At 38.2% G+C, this 24,235-nt stretch overlaps 3 protein-coding genes across 5 annotated transcripts in view; 2 read left to right on the top strand and 1 right to left on the bottom strand.

The window, feature by feature from the left end:
* The window catches only part of Sema5c (Semaphorin 5c), a 68,610-nt gene extending 63,829 nt beyond the window's left edge, over window positions 1-4,781 (bottom strand). For both annotated transcript variants that reach the window (XM_066739937.1, XM_066739936.1), the window contains exon 1: window positions 4,247-4,781. The gene's annotated coding sequence lies outside the window, so the exon portion shown is untranslated. The remainder of the gene's footprint in view (window positions 1-4,246) is intronic.
* A 4,283-nt stretch (window positions 4,782-9,064) lies between these two features.
* LOC136780992 (uncharacterized) lies at window positions 9,065-14,345 on the top strand. Of its 2 annotated transcripts, none has more exons than XM_066739628.1 (3): window positions 9,065-9,183; window positions 13,177-13,358; window positions 13,942-14,345. In XM_066739628.1, the coding sequence occupies exons 2-3, from the start codon at window positions 13,196-13,198 to the stop codon at window positions 14,205-14,207; spliced, it is 429 nt and encodes a 142-aa protein (XP_066595725.1). In that variant the 5' UTR covers window positions 9,065-9,183; window positions 13,177-13,195; the 3' UTR covers window positions 14,208-14,345. The 2 variants fall into 2 exon arrangements, with proteins under 2 accessions (XP_066595725.1, XP_066595724.1); XM_066739627.1 differs by lacking the exon at window positions 9,065-9,183 and adding an exon at window positions 11,961-12,183.
* Window positions 14,346-18,901: 4,556 nt separating this feature from the next.
* On the top strand, window positions 18,902-22,722 carry LOC136781107 (venom protease-like). Its single transcript, XM_066739830.1, has 8 exons — window positions 18,902-19,037; window positions 19,908-20,017; window positions 20,083-20,222; window positions 20,348-20,430; window positions 20,529-20,778; window positions 21,336-21,580; window positions 22,062-22,222; window positions 22,434-22,722. Exons 1-8 carry the CDS (start codon window positions 18,947-18,949, stop codon window positions 22,593-22,595), a joined length of 1,242 nt encoding a protein of 413 aa, XP_066595927.1. The 5' UTR covers window positions 18,902-18,946; the 3' UTR covers window positions 22,596-22,722.
* Window positions 22,723-24,235: the final 1,513 nt, after the last annotated feature.

Raw genomic sequence — 24,235 nt, forward strand, 5'->3', positions numbered from 1 at the left:
GGAAAATTTAAAGCGCCACACATGCGAGTACGTTTCGTATTGTATGGATGCAAGTGTGGGTTCGTTTGGTGGCTCCAAGGGAGAGGAGAGAGAGAGAGAGAGAGAGCGTAGGTGAGGAAGAAACTGCCGAGTAGAACTGGTTTCTGCCCTCGCTCGACGTGCCAACCAATCGAGACGTCATCCAGCCACACAGGCCCTGCTATATAAGCACTAAACATGTATATATATATATATATATATATACTTACCTCACTACCGATCCTACACCGCGAAGCAACGATAAGACAGAAAATCCTCGGCCGCAGATAACAAAAATATCCTCGATCCACACCGACAAAGAAGCAAAGATTCCCGCCATTTTTCCTCATCCTCCCCAATCCACTCATATCCTGCAGCGAGTAATCTCCTCGATAATCGAAGAGTAATTCGAATCATTCTTAATCCACCAATGACAAATGAAGATTTATTCTCGCACGATTCAAATCGGATTACTGTATTAATGCAAAACTCTTGTCCAGGAAGTATTTCATCGAAGTCTGTGGCCTTAAAAAAGCCTTATCAGTCCTCCCTGTTCAATGGGAACAGTGTATAATACTTAAAGTCTCAGCTGTGTTGCTTCTCTGAAATTAGAGAGCTTTATAAACATTTCTCGTAAAAAAAGCCGTCCGTAAAATGGTAGTAAAAATGTCGAGAGCTCGTGTCTAAAGAATGAAAAACGAGGCAGTTGGAAAAAAATCTGTGTTTGGTACAGAAACAAGAAATTTGTTTCTGGAAAAATCAGAGTACGATGGAAGGTTTCTTTGTTTACGTTTTTTCTGTCAAGAGAAATTCCGCTGTGTCCAATAACAAAGTTTTTTCGAAGCTTGCTTGGACCCGGTGGATTTATATGCGTGGTTGAATCGTGCATTTGCGTGAATTCTCGTGAAATCCTTGACAAATAGTCCGAGTCCACATTGTTTCTAACGATTGGCAAGAACTTGAGCCGTACGTGACCGAAGGAACGATTTACGAGGATTTTTTTTGGAAGAGGCGTGACCGAACAACGAGTATATATCCATTCGCATAAATATCTCTGGAGCTGGTTCACACTTCACGCTCGAAAATCCTATAATAGATTCGTGCGAGCATTCGCGCGGTGAAATTCTAGCGAAAATTACGGTAGTCGTCGTCCTCTCGATGGGGACTCTCCGCTTTCGGCGGAGAATTTCGTGGTCCGTTCATTTTTACAGGGATTAGCGCGCAATGCCACTGAGGATTCAGTCAGGTAAATCTTCATTTTCGTCGCCTTCGAGGACCACACGCGTGCACACCCCTCCTCCCCTATTTGACTTCCTTGAAAGAGGCGACAAGAAACTCAACATTGCGATTCTTTCTTCGTACGAATCTCGATAATAATAACAGAACTCAGTTTTGTTTACAAACCGAACGCAACGCGCTTACTCTCTTCAACGCGTTATCTCTGTTAGCTAAGAGAAAGGATTAAAAGATTTGGTGTGGTGGTAGTGGAAGAGCGAGAAGTTTGCGTGTAGAATTCGAGAGGATCCGAGATTGTTGGTATATATATATATATATATATATATAGTGTTTAAGGTAAATGGCCCCGCTGGAAGTTGAACGTTTCTTTCCGTATAAAAAGGCCCATGGATATCTTGGCACATTACATGCATAGAGTACATCCGGTTATTGGCAGTTGTAGAGGGTTTCTACGAGAAGATGTTGCTGGAACCACGCAGAGTTACTCCACGAATGGAGCAGTAGACAGGCAAAATAGTGTTTTAGAAATTTCAGGTTATCCACAATGACTGGCCCTACAGGGGTCCTCATTTTCAAGTCCCTTTCCTCCCCGCCTTGGGCCCGCAACAAAAGCAGGTCTGGATATCTCATATTGCAGGATGGCCCGGCGACTCTGCTTGCATTGGCGTCGTCGACAAAAACGACGAAAGAAGCACTGGCAGAACCCTCGCACATCCGACTCGCAGCAAAAAGGACAATTTCGACGGCCAATCTTCCATTTAAGCACCGTTTAATATTTCTTACCTCTTATCCAATGCTATTAACACCATCGTACGACTCTTCTTTCGTGATTTTTCATGAGACGAGTCAAGCGAAACTGCAGCGAGTCGATAAAGGGATTTTTCAGTCAACTACGATGTAAATAGAGATTATTAAATAAATACGAGATATTGCGCTGATGGAATTCAGAGGCAGTGCTTGAATAAATAGAATGATGAACCGTTTTCTTCATCCAAGCTCTCTCTGCTCGCAAAGCTGATTCGTCTTTGCCGTTGAGAGCGTCCGTCTAATCTACGGCCGGCAGATAAAAACTTTTACGTAATTGTTGTCATAGTAGTAGACGTGGTACTCGGCCGGTCGAGATTTCAAGAAACCAAACACCACCTTTTAGCCACTCCGGCGAAATAAGAGAGCCGTAATTGTGACGCCTTTACGACGAACGTGAGACAAAAAATTAATACAAAGGCAATACTCCGAAGGCGTAGCTGTAAAAACTGCATCATTAATATTTAGAAGGCACACGAAGAAGTCCTTTCATTCCACTATATAGTAATAACTGAATTTTATATTTCTTGCCTGCGCGCAGCAGTGTCGATAGATCGGAAAGAACTCTATTGTGCGAGGAGAGAAGTGACAGAGTGAGTTGATTTCGCTAAGAAACCGGGATCGATCGACTAATGGCGCCGAGAAAGACCGAGGCGCGTTTTGCACGATATTGTTAGTTAGGTAAGAGAGGCCGATCGCTTATCGTATTTATTGCGTTAGGTGCTCGGATCTCGATGTATTTGCGCACCGGGCGATAAAACAATCGGCCAGTAATTTCGTTCAAATCAATCCCGACGGAAAAAGCAGGGATCGTGACGTCTATATCGCAATTACCAGTGGATACAAGGCATTCCAGTCCGTATTAGCACACGTACAACACTCCTCCGCCATAGACGTATATTACAATATACATTATGTAAAGAGAACAAGAGCGTAAACTTGCGTTGTGGTCTGACAAGTATGAAAGCTTACGACTCGGCAGCTCGGTGTAAACTATCGCCCCATTCGTAGTCGCATAAAGCGACAATTCCTAGTAGTATACCAATTAACGCTATACACGTCGTTTGTTATTGTTATTCAACGCTGCGCCGAGGTATTATGGCGTCAAAGAGAAGCTAAGGTCGTCCGAGAGCAAGAGAAGCCCACGCCAACCTCCCTCGGCACAATTCTTCCCCCTCTGTTTCACTGCCGTGCTGCTCTGTTGATGCTTTTTTTACCATTCGCCATGGCAAAGTCCAAAGAGGTAGAAACGAAACGGCAGAGGAACACACGGGGGCCCGATAAATAATTCATGCCCTACGACGACACACGTTGGGCCCGATGCAGTCGTTCCGCACTAGTGCATAAATTTTTCCACCAGCCACACGATCCGTCGAACGAGAAGTTTTCACATTGCTGATACGCAGACGCTGGACTCGATTAACAGAAGTACGCCATTGTTCTTGAATCAAATCACAGAACGATTGAAAACAAATCATCGAGTGATTCAGTCTTGACTCGTCGGTATTTGTCAGCAAAATGGATATACATCGTTATTCGCGTTGGTGAAACCTTATAGGATTGTCCTTGGTATAACCCTAATCACCACGCCCTCTTAACGGTATCGTTGATAAATCGTGCTTATTAAATGGAACTCTCGAGGATCCCAATGTGTCTTTAGGAGTATGACCTCTGCCGGTGTTACGTGATTTATTTGTAACGCTTGAAAAGCGGCCACTATGTTTGAAGCAAGATATGAATAGGGACCTTAATGCGAAGGCATAAAAATAAAACGACTTATGGATCATTCAATGTCCAGCGCTCGTTTCTGATACTGCCGGTTTTCAGTTTCTACGAGCGCAATCTAACCTCGTCAAATCTCCGTGCACCGCACGAAACCAAACGGTTCGGTGTAAACAAATTAATTCCAGCGAATCAGTCTCTCCGTATACCGAGACCTTCGTCTTGAAAATATTTATTTTTTAACACACTTACTCCTAGAAAAATCGGTGTATCATCACTTTAACCATATACATATGTAGTACAGAGAATTTTTAATAAAAATTATTTTCGAAAAATTCGTATTCTTTTGATAACAATGCGCGCGCGAGATGTTTTTAAATACCATTTACCGACTTATACGGTAATTAAAACGTGACAGGCTCTACAAATTGGAGAAATGATTGAAAAGTTCAGTGGTTAGACTTACCGGTAGAAGAAAAGAGTGAGCGATTAAAAATCCAGCGGCCTCATATCTCAATATTCACTATTCCATGGTAATTGACAAAGTTCACTAGCTAATTTTTCTTTCAAACACTGTCGTAGCAAGCTCGTTAAAATCACACAAGGGCCAATACATCCACTGTATGTCGGCGTCTTGAAGGTCTGTGAACAAAAATATAAATTTTCGATCGGGGACGATATCCCGTGATGTGGAAACTCTGGTATATCACTCGCAGATTTTTTTAATCATATAGTAGCGAAGGAATACCAGTTGCTTTCTGCATGGGCAAGAGCATCAGGGCGCATGAGTTAAATCAAGTCTGGCGGTCGTAAGGTAACCAAACAGACAGAGCACAAGCAAGAAAACACCGAAAGCCCACAGTCCACGCGCTCTGAGTATCGCGAGAGCACTGCCTTGACTTGACTGCCTTGCCTCTCAGAGAAGTGAGAACGAGAAGTAAGAGAGTGAATGTGTGGATGGAGGGTCTCGTCTCTCCTAGTCTCCCCTATCGTTCTTTCTCACTCAGTCCCACGTCCAGACGCCAGTCAGCCGCCATTGCTGCGAGCTGTCTTTGCTACGACTGAAAAGGCGGGAACTGGCGGGAAACTGCGGGAAGGTCGACACGAAGCTTACCGCGGTCGCCGCTAGATGTCGCACCACATCAGTTCGCGAAAGCGCTGACGCTCTAAATTTAAAAACCACTTGTACACTTTCTCCGCTGTCAAACGTATGAAATTGACAACAATAACGCAACAAAAATATGCAATTCTACTTTAAATTTAAATTATCAGAAAATAAACGAATAATAGCTGAAGCCTTCCAAAGCATTTTCTTTCCTTTAAAAGATAATTTAAAAGTCGACTTCCGCTAGAGGAAAATTAAATAAGTCTCTCGAAAATCTAACCGAGTCTCTTCGATAAAACAAAACGCTTTAAAAACTATAAATTATACACTCAATTAAAAAAAGAGAGAAGACTATACTCGAGCAAACAGAATGAATCATTCTTCGAAGTTCCAGCTGTCTTATCAAATGTGTAAGAAGCATAACAAGTAGGAACCTAATGATATTTCTAAAATTATCTTTACTCCACGAGGACTGTTTGGGCAGAAAACACGGTTTTCCATGTAAAATGAATGATATTGCATACTCACCGACAACACTGCCTGTATATCTCGAGCATAAAACGAAACTGTACAAACTAAATACTGAAAATCGTTGCATGCCTAACACACGTGTGCGTAGTATCAACCGATGCTCCATCAATTCCAGATAAATACTCAGAATTGACCTCTCCACCTATAAAGAGAGTCACGGCAGACTTTGACGATTGTCGAAGCAACGGGGCCAGGCTATTATTTCACAGCACGCGAGATAAACTTGCGATCAATCGATATAGAATTTCACGAATAGAACGATATTGATCGTGAACATAGCGAGACCTCGATTACTCTGTTTTTTAAATAATTAATTGGCCGACTCCAGTGGACGATTCTACTGTAGCAGCTCGGTCTTCGTAAAATTTAACGCTATTTGACTCTCGTACTCTCTCGGAGGAAAAATTACAAGCATCTACCTTTTATTTGTCATAAAAAATTAACCGCAGCTCCAGAAGAGCAAAGTTCATTAATTCTCGTCTAAATGATACAATGAGAAACCTCTGGACTTGTGCACGAGTGAGTTTTCCAGCAATTTCAGGTTCCTCCCGAGGAACATCATTCGGTTGGGTGACAGGAGGAATTTTCAAAGCTGCAAACTCGGTCACGGTCCGATTCTTTTCTCGCGCTTCGCCTTATAAGGTTTTGCCCGCGCGAGGAGCAAACTCGACGATAGGTCAACCTTTACTCACGCAGCCTCGCGCGCTTTAATTGTTTGACGAGCCGTAAAAGTCACTGGCCGCAGACTAGTTTCAACTTTACCGTTAACGCGATGCAGCTTTTACAACGTGTTAGCTATATATATATAGCGTGTATATATACACTATGGATTAAGTAATTCACTAAATTCCACGTACAGCTTTAATAATTGGGAGGGAAAAATACTTTAGCCTCTCGCGATTGGTAAGATGGTCTATCTCACCTTTAAATCTCACTTTGTAAATCCTTAACGACTATCGTTCCATCAAGAGTCACGGTTGGCCAGCTTAAACAGAGCCTTAATTGACCGGAATCCTGAAGTGGCTCCGGTCCCGATTCTCCACAAAAACAATGAGCACAGCAGGTTGCATCCATTGTAGAGGAAATCAGTCAATCAGGCACAGTCGATTGTTCGATCGGTTCCTGAAACTTCTGCTGGTTGCTTAATATCTTTCCACTGAAACTGTGTGTTGTGTGTGTGTGTGTGTGTGTGTGTATGTGTGTAAGTTGCTCCTAGCACAGAGATATCTATAACAAAAGCAACTCTGCGCCTGTCATCCGTCAGGAACTGTCTTTCATCCTGGAAGGACCAGTTCTTCAAGGTCGATCTTCTTCTGTTTTTTTAACTCTCTTCTCTCTCTCTCTCTCTCTCTCTCTCTCAATTTTTTATTTCTTCAAAATAATTCCCAGAAGTCTCTCCTCGTCGTATAATATAACAGGGATACACGATTATTATATACGCATTTAAGAGCTAGCTAGGATCATTTTTGAAGCTACCTGTTTCAAAGTCCCAGTGTTGATTATATCAAAATGGACAAGAGGGACTCTCTCGGAACATAATAAAGAAACCACCGTATGTACTCAAAATTCATAAATAATTTATCAAATTCGCACTTCCGCCAAATCTTTTTTCCCGTCCATCAGCCGTTGACACCTCCTTATTCTCAAAAATATACTTTAAAGGTCCATTGATCACTTTTATATATATGTGATATATAAAGTATCAAATTTAAAATTTTGTATTACGGAAATGTAAGTAAATTCTTGTCGAGTGCTGCGTTTTGGATACATATAGGAATCAGAAGCAAACTACCTGCAGTTTTACCTGCGAAAGGTGAATACGTCAAAGAGGTGGCAGAGATTCAAGGGGAAGGTTCAAGGTCGAGCTGGTTTCAGTAGATTACTATTACTATAGTATACGTTAGAGTGGAGTTGTGCGTAAGAGTCTCGCTGGGAGGATAGAGACTGCGTATCCCTGCGGTGTTAACGTAGTAGAACGTACGGTTTCGTGCTGTGTAATCCCAATCGAAAACCTGTTCCTGCTCCCTTGGGTCAACAGCATCCAAGCTCGACCTTCCAGGTCGTCTCTCTCTTTCTCTGTCTGCACTACAAGAAAAATGGTCAAAAATGAACAATTTTCCACTGCAACAATTAATTTTCGTTCATTCTTGTAACGAATTTTTGTTCATCGACTGAAAAATGTTTTAAGAATTTTTTTCAGTGTATTATATTCTTTTTTTCTTTCTTTTTCTCACTCTCTCTCTGTCTCCCTGTTCCTCCTCTCCCTTCAACCTTACAGTTTACCTTCAGTCACAAAACCTTACCTGTCAAGTAAAACGAGACAGGTACTTGCAGGATTCTTCATCAAAATTGTACAGTTTCGCTGTATACGGTTACTCGAAAACCCTTCAATCTTCTCTCAGTTTATTTACCTCGATTATCGCACGATTTTTCCCGGAATCACCGATTTATTACGTTTGTCTGTATAGAGAAGAGCCTTGTACCTTGGAACAATTATTAATTTTTCTTAAATGAAAAAAATCTTCTATTTAAACAAACTTAAAAATTGTTAATAAATAATTTTCTGAAGTTACAAAAACAAGCTAATTAAACAAAAGTTTTCCAAAGTACAAGGCTGTCCCCCTCCGTAGAAACTTTTCCACCTAAAAAAAATAGAATCCCTTCGCGGTTAATTATTATTAGTATTATTATTATCATCTCAGACTCTCACAGATCGTTAAGAGTCTAAAAAAACAAAAAAACGCGACGTATCAAACGTTCGATTTTGCGAGAAGAACGCTTTCACCACCGAACTTTGAGGAAATTTCGTTACAACTACCAGCATATATGCGTGGCTCGCTTTCACCCTTTCGAACATAGGAACCTTTTAACGCCCTGTTAATTATTGACTTGCTCCGGGTCGTTCGCGAAGTAGCAACAATTATCGGTTGGCACGTATAATAAATGTTGGAAGATCATTAGTTGACCCCGTGACCTTTTATCGCAAAGCAGAAGACTCCCGCTAGTCTGCCAATTGCAGGAGCAGCCTGTTATTCGCGAACAATCGAGAACTCGAATGTGGAATTAACGGCGTTCGATAAGGAGGAGCAGAGATCTCTCCGACTGCTATATGCATATGCGTGCTCTTATATCAAAGTACGAAGGAGAGATTGAAAGTCGACCTGGAATCTATTAAACAGCGACGCGAGATGAACCGGGTAAAATCTGCCGGAGGGCCCAATGGGCTGTAGGGATAAAAATTCAAAGGTACGAGAAATAATTATGGGGAACGCTGTATTTATATAGCTTGGGGCCTCCACAGAAAAAGGAATATTTATATAGTCATGCATAGAATTTTTCTTCTACCTCCGGTTAAAATCTTCGGCGAAACTCTCCGGATGACCTAAACGGAGATCCTGACCAGTGGGTAATTTTATTGTGATTATATGGGAAAGTTGAAAAAATGCAGGAAGAAAATCTATTAGTCAAATGGATATTAATCTGTGAGATTATGTCATGAGTCTGATTAAGATAACGTTAAATCATTATTGCGTGCATTATACAGCGTTGAAGAGACTATAATGGACTAGTCAGGTGCTGTATATAGCTTCAAGATCATTATCTACGGAATTGTTAACACGCTGAGTACAATGAGCGAAAGATACAAAAATTCAATGACGCGTTACGGCATGATGAGCTTCTTTCTAAAGGTCACGCTATCGTAACTTGACTCAAGGAGTCGTGGAAATGAGGAATTAAAAAGAAAGAAGGAAAAAATAGGGTTAATGGTGAGTGTATTATGTATAAAAGCATTTATTCCACTTATCCCCTTTTCAGTATTTTTTTATCAAGTATTTTATGTCTATATTTCATTGTGTTTCGTGATTGTTGATGCATAGGACTTTTTGTTGATAAGCTCACTGTTGGCGGAAGCTCGGAAGAAATTTTCCGAATAGAGATAAAGCACGAGGAAAAGCATAGGGTTTTTTTCTTTAAAGTATACATTCAGAAAATTTTTGCATCCTATTAAAAGTTGTTCGTTAAATTTAGTTTATTATCGTAAGAAATAATTGTTAATGGGTTGCAAAAGCTTTCTTAGAATATTTGTTTTTTTTTACTCTATTGTTTTATTATTGTTGCTGCGGAGGATTTTCGTTGATAAACTTGATGTTTCCGGAAATTCCGAAGGAAATTCCACGACCGAGATAAACCATGAGGAAAAGTAGAGTAATTTTTTGTGAAGTATGTTATTTTTTCATTTTATTGTTTTATTATCGTTACTACATTGGATTTTCGGCGATAAGCTCACTGTTGGCGGAAATTCTGAAGAAATTTCCTGAACGAAGATAAGCGATGAAGAAAAGGTTTCCGTTTTATTTGTTTGGTTGGTTGGTTAATGGCAAGCTTGTTTTGTCGGATTTGAAAAGGGACACGTGAGAAGCGACATACCTTCAGGACGTTCGAAATAAATCGTTGCAATTTTTTTCTCCCCTTTTTCTCCAGATCCTCTTAAGCCTAATCGGCTTCGTGACACGTGGGCTCGTTAGCAAGGGTCGTCGCAGACTTTACTGCATGATTGAAATCGCTTGAGAGCTTTAACAGGACTCAAAGAAAGTATGCGTGATCCTAGAATTAAATCTATTTGCTACGAACCTTCCCTGAAACTCTCAAAACATTTTCCAAGAAAGATCCTTTGCTAGAATTATCAGAAAATATCATGTAATATAATTTAACGTAGTTATGCAATAAACAGATTCATCGAACCAAAGGAATTAAATTCTGGAAATTTAATATAACAATTTAGAATTAAATCTATTTAGCAATAACCTTATCTGAAACTCTCAAAGCATTTTCCAAAAGAGATCGTTATTCAAGTTGTCAGGAAAAAAATCGTGCTACATAATGTGATGTACTGTTATATGGAATAAATAAACATATCAAATCAGATGAAATAAACTCTGGAAATTTGATACAACAATTTAAGTTGATTAAAGCTGCGATTCAAGTCCATTTGTTCATAATAACTGCAGTTAACAAGAGTGTAATAAAGATTGTACACGAGTGCTGGGTCCTTTTACCTTGTAAATATCGCATACAATACTCACACTAAGATCAATAAAAATTGTGTTAGTGCGGAGTATGATTCATGTGCTCCCGAAGCGTTTGGCGTCGCGTCACGAAAACTTACCTTCTCCCATTGAGAAATATGACGTAGCTCGTATATCAAATCAGACTTAAAGTCAATCGAACCGTTTCTCGAATTGCTTTCTTTCGACACGACACACACACGCATACACTTGAATCGAATGACAAAACAGATTCTCGATTGTCATTTAACTCTCGTATGCATATATAAGAGTATACAATTTAGTAGATTATTTATAGCACTACAAATTTGTAATAGTTTATAAATAAATTTTATATCTTACGTTACGTAATTCAAGACTTTCCTATTAAATCTGATCCATCGTCCCTGTTTCTTAACCAAACCCATTGTTCCGGTTCTAATTAGAGCACCTTATTTGTGCAATTGTTTTTCATCAGAATCTCTCCCTGCTTTTGTATAATAAAGTTGGTTCTTTGAAAAGAAAAGTTTATACGCTAGTAATATTGTTTTTTCTTGTGGAACAAAAAAATAAAGGTTTCGAGTGAAATGTCGAGGTGGAGAAAATGAGCAAAAGGACGAAGAGTCGCGCGGGGCAAATAACGGCCGTTACGCTTATTGCTCTAATGATTATCATCAGCCGACGACAATTTCTCTCGTTCGTCGCATTTCGTCTGCAATTTCTTCCTTAATTAATAATACACGCAATAATGTTTAATTATCACCAGGATTAACGAGAAACGAACAAACCCATAAACGCACACGGATACAGTCGTCTATAACTGTGCGCGTTAACCTTTCTGCCCCACTCTCCACCATTCTCTCCAGCCCTTCGACGATTATTCTGGAAAATCCTAATAGGACAACAAATTTGACCCAATTTTTTTTTGCCATCTTTCCCCCCAGTATTCCTGCAATTACTATCGCTAATCACAAGCTGCCGCTCAATTATTTTATTATACACGTCTTGTACGTAGTTGTGTGCAGTTTATTAATAATAATTGTTATATTCGTCTATTGTATGTGAGAAGAAATTAATGGAGATTCTAAACATAGAGAAGTCTAAATAAACGATTGAACAGTTTTCCAGAACACGTTGACTTAATTATAGAAAATTAAAAGAAATTTTTTTATTACACCCTGTATAAAAATAGGATTGACTTAATCTGACAGTTCCAAATCATTTGAAAAATTCATAAAACAAATATCTAGTGTTAATTCATCGACAGAAACGTCAATGTTTAATAATTATTTATTAAAATCCATTTAATTAAAGTCGCAAATTTATCAATTAGAAAGATTTCGCGTTGAATCGTTAATACACGGCGTATTATAGATACCCGTCAATATATATAGTATAGGCTGTTTTACTGACGCTGATAATACCGAACGTGAATGCGAATGTGAATGTGTATATAAAGGGGACCGGCTCGGTGTGCAAGCATGTGTTTCGCGTAATGTTTCTCGCCGCACGCTGCAACACGATTCATTCCACAAAATTATAATACCGATACTGTGTACAGTAATTCCCGCAAGTGATAATTCGTCATCAGTGCTCCAGTAATCGATGCAAAGGTCAACAGACATCAATCCTTAAAATTTATTCTTATAGATTTATTGAATAATTTGTTTTTCTACGCACAAACATGAAGATTTTTCTGCTGCTTGCCCTAATGGTGATTGGGTAAGACACTGTTTAATTTGTCACGCTGAAAGAGTTCTTCTTATCGTTTATACTGCTGTGTTAAGAATATGAGTCGCAAGTGACATATATGGTATTTCGAAATACATACTCAAATACATGTCCACGAATGATTAAAAAATATTGAATTTGATATAAAATTACCGATAAAGATCAGATGCAGCATCGGAATTTCACGAGTATATAGTTTGAGTAATGATAAAGATATAAGTACAAAAAATGGAAATGTTTAAAATTCCAGATGCGACTTCTGTTTTTAACACGACTGTATATACTATATATATAAGGTAAGTAATTTATTCCACCGCAGAGGAGGACTGTAAAAAGTCATTTATCTGTGTAACTTTAAGATATATAAATTGTTTTTTACGTAAGACTTCTTTGAATGCAAATAGAAAACTGCTTCAAAAAATTGACGTTTCTCACAGTTAACGCGATAAGATACTCTTGCGTGTATGCCTGTCTTCTGGGGCGTTTTAAGTGCTTCACCCTGTATATATGTGCTTACATGTTTATGGTGAATGAATTGCTCGCCGACTCGACGATTTCACTCTATATCAGTGTCGTACAGATAATTCCTGCATTATAAAAATTGAAAATACAGCAGCACGATAGTGTTTCTCTCCGACAGTTTTCTCCTCGTGCAACGCTTAAGCTTCCCCACCTATGTATCTCGATTGTTATCAATAGCCAGACGTTTAATAATCGCAAGTCCGTTATTCTATCGGGCAATTAATAAATCATTTTTAACTTTTCGCTTCTCATATATTTCCTTCTTTCATTCAATCGTGGCTGGCAGATTAACGCACCAGGAAAATATAGAATACCCGCATATACGAGAGCAAAAATCTAAATACAAAAGGCTTGTTGGTCTTTATTCTTTTATCTATATATATATATATAGAGGCTGCTCATATTGTTTTCCGTACAATAAACTGCACAGTATTACATAAGTCTTTCATATTTTATATTTAGCATATCCGGTGCCGACTATATGTTTCCTGAGAATTGGCTTGGTGGATTGTTTCAAAATATCCAAAAGATGACGAAAGAAATTCAGGAAGACGTTGATAAACTGACTCGAGGGATTGGCGAAAACGTGAAGCAGCAAGTGGCAGAAGCCAATAAACTTGCGAAAAACGCTGTAGAGGCAGCTGGTGAGTAGAAGACTTTGATACTCTTTTTCTGTGCAATTGAAAAAAAAGAAATTGTAAAAAGAAACCTTTCTTTATTGGCTGTGTAGAAAATCCTTTTTTTCTTACTGCAAAATGACAAAAAATATCCAATTGGTATGTGCATCGTGGTCTAGTCGCGAGACTAAACTTCTTTCTAGATAATATCTTGTATCGTATAATTATATATAGCAGAGGAAGCTTCGATATATATGAATGCAGAAGAGTTAACGTCAGAGTAGAGCTATTTTTCAGGAGAGTAGCAAAACCCTCAGTTAGCATAAGGTAGAGGGTAGCGGATTTGCATAATACTCGATATCCACGCCTCGTCTTATCCTTTATTATCCAAAATTGCATCTCCGACGATCGAGTCGCTCGATCCTTTCACTATCGACCGAGATATCTCGATTCTGCATCCTTCCTCTTTCAAGGCAACATTGATGCTAGTGCAAACTCGCGTAATACAACTATTTTAAATGCCACTCACCTAATATCCTCGCACCTATCTCCAATCATTGAAAATCGAACGTTTATTTTCTTTGTGTGTGTGTGTGTTTTTTTTTTCTAGGAAATGGAACTGCAAATTCAATATCGATCGGGGATGGTTCCTCGGTTATCATGAGGAACAGTGGCTTGCAGACGGTCATCACTTCCGGTGTGACCGAGGATGGAAAGCCCTTTTATCGTGCTACGCAGGAAAAAGTTCAAGGGCATATTCTCGATCATTACGAGAAGGTGTACGAACCCAATGGCAAAACGTTAAACGAGTATCGCTACACCCTTGACCTTAAGGATCCAACGGCTAAACCGGTTTTTGTCCCGATCCAACATTGATCATAATACAGTACAGCACACTCGTGAGATAATCTCTACCGAAAACCAGACAAACCCTTTACTATACTTAATTTTTTTCAAGAATTCAGTACGCGTATTTATAGTATTATACGTATATATATATATATAAGACTTAATAAACGATAATTACAAATAATATGTTGGAGGTTCCAAAAGAAATTTAAATAATTGCCATAAAATGCTTTACACTCATTTTTTCCAAGTTTTCCATTTTGCAGTTTATCAGCAAATTGGATGTTTTTGTCACGAGTGACCGAAGCTCTAGAAGCCTGCAGTAGGGAAAGTTTTGTTTGTCGGACACTTGGGTATTTTTTCCCCCTTTTTCCTTAATGGATTATAAAGCTTGGTAAAATAGCAATTAAGGTTTTAATTAAAGTCTTTGGAGATAACGTTGGCAGGGACATTTAAAGTGAGCAGTAATGGAAAATCTGGGGAAGATATGAGCGTTGATGCAGTTGGGTGTCATTATGTCCGTATTCGTCGTGTGATCGACCTACTTTGCTATCCTGAAACGCCAAGTACACTCGCGTCGACCAAGCCGCATTTACTGGACGCATACTAAACAGACATCTTCCTATATCCTGAAATTAGATCAGCGTTCATTTATATTACTTTCACGTTCCCCAAATCATATCAAATCCGTACACTGAGAATATAATCGTGTAAACTTGGCTATGGTACGATTGAATTACTACATACAACTTTGAAATGAGAAGTTTGGAAAGAGAAAGTAAACAGGGAAAGAGAATTGAAGGATAATTTATATAATTATAACTGGCGTCCATTTGTCTGCTGTCGGGTATTTCAGCTGTTTTTTCTAAATAATAAACGTACATCTTCAACTTTAACCGAGCATTTCTCTGTCTAATCTGTGGAACATCCGTTTATTCATTGAATATTTTAGTAGATATGTGCTATTATATGTAGAAAATTTGTTGAAATGAAGACTAGCATTTATGGGCACTTAAGTTAATAAGATTTTAATCTTTGTTAAATTATATTCAATTTTACCAGCCTGCACTCTTTTTTATCACAGCAGAGACTAAAAAAGTCTTATTCCATCGATGTTCTCCCGTTTCTTCGCAATACGAATGAAAAATTCTCTCTGCTATATATATCACAGCTATTCGTACATATGCTTAAATGTATAAAACTCTTGAATAATATTTATCTCGTTCGTTCCAGTTGATTATACGTTCTTCATTGACACATTCTTTTACTGCTGCACTATTATCGATCCTTCTTTATTTAGAACTATTATTTCTTAATTTTATATATATAGCAACGCAAAAACATACTTCTAACGTTATTATTTTTTATTTGCAGATATTTTTAAATTAATGATTAATTTCCTGAATGGAATACAGAATTCAAAATTTTTTTTAATCCAGCAAGATTAGGAGAATAATTTATTTATGAAAATTGTGGACGAATTTTATAACTTTTATCTTGGAATATAGTCGAACATTTTTAATTACTTTAGTGTGGAAGCAATCGCGATAAAATAGGATGAATTTTACGGAACTTGTACACTCGTCAGTCAGAGAGGCAGGATTATAAAAGCTGCACGAGTCGAGAAGTATCGAGGTACAGATAAGAGAAATTCTGACATAGCGTGACTGCTAATTTGTCAAGGCGGGAGTGACAGAATGCTTCCCAAAAAGGTCGTTAAAGATGGTAATCGCGAGGAATAAGCAGGCTAAGGAATTTATTTACGGAAGACCCTCCGAAGGAAGCCGAAATACGATAACTGAGTGGATGCTAAAACAGTAGAAGGTAGAACGAGTGTAAAATACTAGAATTTTAAATACTTTAGATCGATTCCTTCGAAAAAGATTCTTTATCGTACAGAAATATTTTTCATTCGCTAAAGTAAATTAATATCTAATCGGGATCAATGAGAAAAATTAATCCTTCGTCCGATTTTGTGCCGAATGACGAAGGGAATTAAACGGAGGTTTATTATCTTGGGTTAATTAATAAACTTTTATTGCACTGAGAATGGCGATCGTCGTGTGGGATCCTGACTTCAACGTCTTCATTCCAGGAATACCGATACTTTGATAACGCCGCTAATTATCCTCCGCACAAGATATCGGCGAGAATCTTTATTTATATATGGAGAGTGTCAGTGTATGAATTTGTGTCAGTGACGTAATTATAAACAGTCGACGTACTTGGCCATTTCGTTGAATGTCATTTACTGCTTCTGTATACGATAATTATCTTTAAAGAGGGTTTCTCTCTAACGACGATGCATATGATATTTCGTGGTTCTCATCAGTTTTATATATACCATTTTCCGTTTAATTAAATAATATTAAACTTAGCGAACGAGATTGTTTGAACAAAAAAGTAGCATTTTTAGTGAATGGTGAAAGTTAATATTAAACTGAAAAAGGTTGAGAGTAAACGTTTCAGGATTTTATTAAACATGTATCAATAATATAGTATAGTAAGTTCATAAATGTACTGTAAAATGTACGATTCTATATATATATATATATATATATGTAAACGATTGAGAAAAACACTGCATAAATAAAATTCATTTCATCCTGATGAAAATAAAAAAATTGTCTATGCGTTTTTAACTTGTACTTTCTATTGATCGCTGCATCCGGAGTTTTCAGGATTAGTTTTAGAAGATTACGTGAGAAGGACTAGGCGAGAGCAAAAAAGTGCAGCTCATCACTGGAATAAAAATTTCGTGGTTTGGTAAAAACAAGCAAGGAGGTAAAATGTCTTAAAATTTCAATTATCTTCCATTGAAAATCGTGGCTGGCTTTAAAAGCTACATTGGAAGCTTTTTATAGGTTTTTAGGTAAGGAGAGGCATTTTAAGTGCGAGAACCATTCGGAGGAGACAAGAAAGCGTACGTTGCTTGATAAAAGTAGGCGGTGATAACTAAATAAGGCTGATGCTCTTTATTGAAACGACAGAAAAATTTCACTCTCGTGTCTCCTTAATTTCTACTTTATATACCAATTACAACGTCTTCGCGACTGCTTCTCGTAACTTTTCGAAAATTACGATAGTTATTAGCTGACACGTACTTGCTTCTATTAACTTTCCCCTATCACTCTCAGTATATTCTTACTCGCATAACTCTCTCGTAAATTTGCGATATTTACCATTTTTTCTCTTTATACTTTGTTTCAAGTAAAATCTCCATCCCATTGGTTAAATTTATAGGTTTAAGCAGTTAATGTAAATGTTTAATTAAATTTTATTTGTATTAGTATATTTGCAGCATATAAATTACATAATCTATACTATTTTAAACCGTATTAAGCGATTATTTGCTGATACCTCTGATTGGGTTCTAATTCATGGGTATAGATAAAATCAAAATTCTCATACCCATTGGCTTAATTTACAGGCTTAAGCAGTCGATATAAATGTTTAATTAAATTTCACTTAAATTAGAATATTTTACAGTATACTGAAATTCTTGAGTCACCGTTCATCGCATGATTATGTGACGAAATTCACTTGGTTTAATATTTCATGGTTAAACGAGAGTTTTTATATAATTATGCGACGATTTTGGCTGGCGGTTATTAAAAGGAAAAATATGGTAGGTGCAGAGGAGTGGGGCTTGTTTCATTGGCGCGTGATGCGTCAAGATTCAAGAGTTTGGCGATTAACCGTTGCGAGATTCGGTGAGATGCAAGCGCAGGGGAATAAGGAGAACACGGGGTGCCTTAAATGGAATTGCCCCCGGCTCTGCCCCCAATCGTGCTTCCTCTCCTCCTCCTTCTCACCCCACCTACCTGTTTTAACACTCACCTTTTTTCACACTTCAAGCATAACTCAACTCCCATACTGACGTTTATTGCATTCCAATTTAAGCCACCGACAATGAATACCACAAGTCTACAACGAAAACTTTAATCTTTCATATCAATCAATGCTTCGTTTCAGGAGGGACAAATATTTTTCCACTCGTCACACCAACTCTTCAGTATCCAAAGAGGTTCCCCGACACAGTTTCTTCAACCTCGTAAAGCTTCGCTTTAATTGAGTGGATGGCAGGTGAGTGATATTTTTTCACTCGCAACTCACGCGATGTGTGTATTATAACGGTCATTTTCTCGAGATTTAATTGTTTAAAAAATTGCTGGAAAGCTTCACACTTCAGAACTCTTGGGAACTATTTGTATTGTACATAGTACTAGATGACTAAACCTTGATCAGCATCAGAAGTCTTGGCTTCCCCCCAGAAGCTCATTTTTTAAGTTATATCTTTAATAACCGAGACATTGAGTAGCAGTTATTGTCCACACGTGTGTGCTTGATGATGATTTTCTCGGCCTGTATATCAAATCACCATTGACTGAAAATTTTGTTAAAGTACTTATTTTTACACAAGTAACAATTAAAATGATTTACCACCTGTTCATCGTGTTTGATAAAAGAGAAAGTAAAGAAAGGGGAAACAGAAGAAGATAATAGCTTGTTTAATTAATAAGGATTTTTTCGAATTGTAAGTTCTCCGTGTGTTAGCGACCGGTTTTCTCGAGTGTGTTATCCATGTAGCGTGTTTTACCTACTAAACCATATAGTATATTTAGTACATATATACAAGCAAACGGCTTACCTGTGTTTTCGTGGCGTGTCCGGTGTGTCGCCTACCACCGCGATGAGCATTTGCTAAATAGCCACGGCTGGGTCACCATTCATCGACCGCGACTACCGTTTTTCTATTCATTCAAATGTGGCCCCTCGCGAAATCGAGTTCCTTATTCTTCCTAGTTTTCCTGTTCTGTCAATGTGCCTCTTATAGTCTTCCCAAAGGAATCACCAGTAAGTGTTTTTTGAACCATTTTTCTTTTTACTTCTTTTTCAACCTCGCCACGAAACTTTTCTAACGAGTCATGCGAGAGCTTTAAACAATTTATCGAGGAAAACCGCAAAATTATTGACAAGTGTAATCGTACTAACTTCTCATTCAATAAATATGCGCTTTTCCTATCTATTTAAATTAAGACCTTTACTAACGTGGCTTCAACAATTTCCTAACAAGCCATATGAGTGCTTTAAATAATTTATCAACGAAAACCGTAATTACTGACAAGTCTAATCGTACTAACTTTTCAATCAATAAATACGAGCTTATACCCCGTTCATTCAAATGTGGTCCATTCGAAACTTGGCTTCCTTATTTTTCCTACTCTGCTAATTCGCCTCTAATAGTTTTCCCAATAGGATCATCGCTAAGTGTTTTCAACCATTTTTCTTTTTACTGCTTTCAAACTCACAACAACAATTTCCTAACGAACCATACGAGTGCTTTGAACGAACTATCAACGAAAACCACAATTATTCACAAGTGTAATTGTACTATTTTTTAAATTAACATACACACACACTTTTTCCACTCACTCGAGTGTGACCCTTTTAGAACTCAGTGTCAATAATTTCTCTAGAAGATATAAAAAAAATAAAATTCTATTTTTATTATTAAATATATATGTGATTATCCAAGTCTATTCGCTACGGAAGCGTGCACATTTCAATTGAAAATTGTCCACGTGAAACTCGTTAATCATCAAGGATTAATTACACAACGAGCATTTACTGCTGTAGAAATATCATGAAAGACTCACGATACGAGCTAGAAATAATCATTTTTCTTGCAGCAATTTGTGAACAAGAACCTTGTAAAATTTGCAGATCCTGATGGAATAAAGAATTTGGAATGGGGTCCGCCGTATATTCCAGACCCAATGCTACACTTCAGAGAAAAACGATTGATCAATCTCGCAGATTTATCGTCCGGCAAGGTAATGAAAAATTAGCATGAAAAATTGGAAAAATTATTGGATCGTAATTGAGTTTTTTCTCGCAGAAATCAAACAAAGTGTACGAAGAGTGCGTTGCACCGGACAACGAGAAGGGGCATTGTCGACACCTCGGTAATTGCGTCCTTGAAGATTTCCGCTCAAACTTCACACGTATCTTGAATTATACGTGCACGATCGAAAACAAGTGAGTCTGACCTTTGACCTTTGCTATTTCCATTGTTCCAAATTCTCTTTCTTCAAACAATGGAGTTATGGGAGAAGGCTACGATGGATTTTCAATTTCAAATGAACGGTATTTTTTTCACACAGATACGTAGGTGTTTGCTGTCCAGATAGCGTTGAGATAGGTGGACTATCCGAAACGGTGGCTGGAGTTTTGCCAGCGATCGCAGGTGTGTGCGTGAGAGTTTACGAGAAGAGTTTGGTGAACAGCTAGAAGAATTTATGCATACAAGGGTTTCGTGATGTATCTTTTGCTTCTGATCGACAGACATTGGAGGTGAGAATAGCTTCGGTGACGAATTTGGGACTGCTCAGAACGAAAGTTTGAGGGGACCCAGAAGAGCCAGAGGATGTGGGACCAGCACCAAATCAGACACCAGAATTATTTCTGGCAAACCAGCTGATCCTCGCGAGTGGCCTTGGATGGTCGCCCTCCTTCGCATGAAGGTTATTCAATTCTGCGGCGGTGTTCTTATCACTGATCGACACGTGCTCACTGCAGCTCACTGTGTTCATAGGTATAATACCATTCGAATCGAATTTTATGTATACATTTGATTAAGGAGAAAAATGACAATTTTTCAAAAATTTGTCGATGCTTTTGCGAAGAGAAACGAGACTTTCACTTGATGGTAATGATAGATATATCGGTCGTAGGTTATATACAGTTACAAGAATACAAATTCTATGTTCGTTATGTGCTGGTAATTTCGGTTCCGCTTTCTGTGGGATTAGAAATCGCGGGATAAATAATTCATGGCTATGTATATATGTGTTTGTGTACCTGCTGAATAAGCATCAGTCCTAAGAGTACCAGAAAATTTCGCCCAAATGAGAATTTTGCGGTGCGTGTAAATTTCGTGAAATTAGCTTTGACGCTAATCAAAATTATATATACGTGTTCGCCACTTGAAAAGTCCTGAGCTACGAACGCAAGATGATGTGTATCCGTGATTCTCCAAAGGATATTACATTTTTGCATAAGAGATTTTTTCAAAATATTTTATTATTTACACTCCAAAAGGTCTTAGTAAAATATCGATATTTTTCATAAACGTTCTCTTGCGAGTTTCAGGTACAAGCCTAGAGAGATTTTGGTACGTTTGGGCGAGTATGACCTTGAAAAAAAGGACGAGACACGTTCGATGGACTTTGGTATTACCGAGATAAGAATGCACAAGGATTTTGACTCTGTATCCTACGAGAACGATATAGCTATCATAAAGATTCATCGACCAACCACTTTCAACACTTACATCTGGCCCATTTGCCTCCCCCCTATTGGCCAAAGCTTCGAGGGAAAAACTGCTGTTGTTACAGGTTCTTCTTCTTTTCAAACTATTATACTGGTAGAGATACCAGAAATTTTGTCTTTTACAGCCAATATTAACCAATGCACTATCACGTGTCATACGTATGTATACAGAGATACACGATTGTATTGTAGCTATAAAAGAGAAATTTCTGGAAACTCTGATTACACGTATAAACTGGCTTTAATCAAATGCATAATTGATGCACTTAGTAGAGTTTAATTATACTTTAATCAAGGTAAAGTAAGAAATTAATTTTTACATTCTGTCAATAACTTTGAAAATTGCTGTTATAGTGCTCTGAGGTAGAACTTAATTAGTAATCCAAGACCAAAAAAAAAAGAAAAATGACAAAATTATAGGAATAAAGGATGCATTTGAAATTTATATTTATTTATAGTTCTTAAAGTATCAGTAATAATATATTAATTAATTCGGCGTTTGTTACATCCTCTTTAATTGCCACATTATAATCCTGAAATTTCCAGGCTGGGGTACTCAATATTACGGTGGACCTGCCAGTACAGTTCTAATGGAAGTCACAGTTCCTGTATGGCCACAGGAAAAGTGCGTGAGAAGCTTTAACCAGCACATCCCGGACTCTGCCATGTGCGCAGGCGCCTACGAAGGAGGTCGCGATGCTTGTCAGGTGTGAAAAAAGTCTTCAACGCGATCTATGTATAACAGAGTATCCTAAAATGGTCTAAAACCATCGGTATATTTGTCTATTCATAATTTTCCTCAATTTTTTCATTTTTGATAAATAAAAATTGATTGTAGTATCGAAAGAAGAAAAATTGGTTGATCGAAGAGAAGAAACTGCAGATTATTGGAAATTAATGGGATTCTCTGGGTTATAGGGTGATTCCGGAGGACCGTTGCTACATCAGCTGGGCAACGGGAGATGGGTCAATATCGGCATAGTCTCCTGGGGAATCCGTTGCGGGGAACCTGACCACCCTGGCATCTACACGCGAGTCAACTCTTATCTCGATTGGATTTTTGCTAATGCTATTTTCTAGACCAGCCAGCATCAACCTCGCCATCTTTGATTCTCGCATGCCAAAGATTTTCTACTTTTATAATGTTACTATAATGCGCTACGTGCGTACTATACATATGTATATAATACATACCCAGTAATATCTCCTCAGCGTGTTGTATTTGTTTGTGTAGAAATAACAATATTTCTGAAAACGATCAAACTTTATTTCCGCAATATCGATCGGTACATCGTTAAAAGAGATTGACATAAATAGAACTTCACTTTTTACGATGTTATGTGTATATATGCGTATATACATATATAACATAGATATAATATACTCAATATCCGACGCCCTCTCGTCGCGTCGTCCTACGTCACATCCTGGGTGCCGAGGATCCATTAAACAATTAAACACCTTTACGCGTTTACACGGCTCGTTCGTTTTGATTCGCGTATACATACACACGCATGCTTAACTACGAATGCACATCATATGCAATATATATATATATATAATATATAATCACACGCCGTTCTTATATGCCTTTAACACTCGTCGACGTCCCTCAGAGGCCCAGCCTCCATTCGCACTATAATGGACTAAACATCGATGTCTACGTCTCTAACTTTTTATCTTTCACTCGTAGATAGATCCTTGTAAACATATACATTTATGTATACATATAATATTTATATGTATATATATATAATAGATTTCTTCATCTCTCTTTATCTGTAACTACGTAGGTACGGTACTTCGCTTAGCCTCGCTTGGCCAATAAACCAGCACACTTCCGCTCTCTCTCTCTCTCTCTCTCTCTCTCTCTCTCCCCCCTTATAATCGCTAGCGCACAAAAAACGCGAGTTAACACTTTGGAATAATGCGCTAGCTGGAGCCAATTTCAGAGTATCTCAATAATTATCGAAATATTCCAGTGTACTCTTTTTTATATAATTTCTCTCGAGATTAATTAAATCGATGTTCTATCACTTTATCGATACAGTACGAATGTTTAACAGCCCTGTGAGAGGTTTTCCTATATAGTATATGTATATAGTATAGAGTTCAGGTCATTTTTGTTCCCTCCCGAGGAAAATACCTTTCAAGGCAATATCTTAATATTTATCACACACCCATGCACACACACACACACATGCACGCACGCATACGCACACACTCGATACATTATTATAAATTACAGCGATCGCAGATTTTCCTAGCCAGGATAACGCGATCAACGCCTCAGTCGTTTCGATCCAACACGGTACGAACAGTTATCGTGAGTGTGCTTGACAAAATCCACCCATAATTGTGACCCTTGAATAATAAGGGGAGGAGGGCGTTTGGGAATATGATCGCAGGAATCAAAAATCTCGCGAGATGATCCATGGGATGTTCGAGCGTAGCGATGTTCCTTTTTTTATAAATTTAAAGTATCATGGACCGGAAGTGCCATTTGTGGTCGAGTTCCGGTCATTCATCGTTGCACTCGCATTCAACCCTTTCTCTCTTTCTCTCTCATACGACTAATCATCTCATGGAAGTACTCGAGGAAGTCCACTGGCGTGCAAATCGCATATGATAAAAAAAGACATTATAGAAAATACGAGTGGTGAGTCTGAAAGTTTAGGAAGGAGAGGGGGGGGGCGCTCGTATAGGAATGGAAGCGTGCG

This window comes from Prorops nasuta, unplaced genomic scaffold (assembly GCF_024137725.1).
Source record: "Prorops nasuta isolate Cenicafe-Biocafe unplaced genomic scaffold, Cenicafe_Pnas_1.2 PNAS00021, whole genome shotgun sequence".
Classification (NCBI taxonomy): Eukaryota; Metazoa; Arthropoda; class Insecta; order Hymenoptera; family Bethylidae; genus Prorops; species Prorops nasuta.

What these genes read in the sequence shown, in the direction of transcription:
- LOC136780992 (XM_066739627.1), top strand. Translation starts at nt 12,146, where the DNA reads ATGAAGATTTTTCTGCTGCTTGCCCTAATGGTGATTGG. An exon ending in CTTGCCCTAATGGTGATTGG is followed by an intron (nt 12,184 to 13,176) that starts GTAAGACACTGT and finishes TTTTATATTTAG; the next exon opens with CATATCCGGTGCCGACTATA. An exon ending in AAACGCTGTAGAGGCAGCTG is followed by an intron (nt 13,359 to 13,941) that starts GTGAGTAGAAGA and finishes TTTTTTTTCTAG; the next exon opens with GAAATGGAACTGCAAATTCA.
- LOC136781107 (XM_066739830.1), top strand. Translation starts at nt 18,947, where the DNA reads ATGTGGCCCCTCGCGAAATCGAGTTCCTTATTCTTCCTAGTTTTCCTG. An exon ending in CAGATTTATCGTCCGGCAAG is followed by an intron (nt 20,018 to 20,082) that starts GTAATGAAAAAT and finishes TTTTTCTCGCAG; the next exon opens with AAATCAAACAAAGTGTACGA. An exon ending in GCAGCTCACTGTGTTCATAG is followed by an intron (nt 20,779 to 21,335) that starts GTATAATACCAT and finishes TGCGAGTTTCAG; the next exon opens with GTACAAGCCTAGAGAGATTT.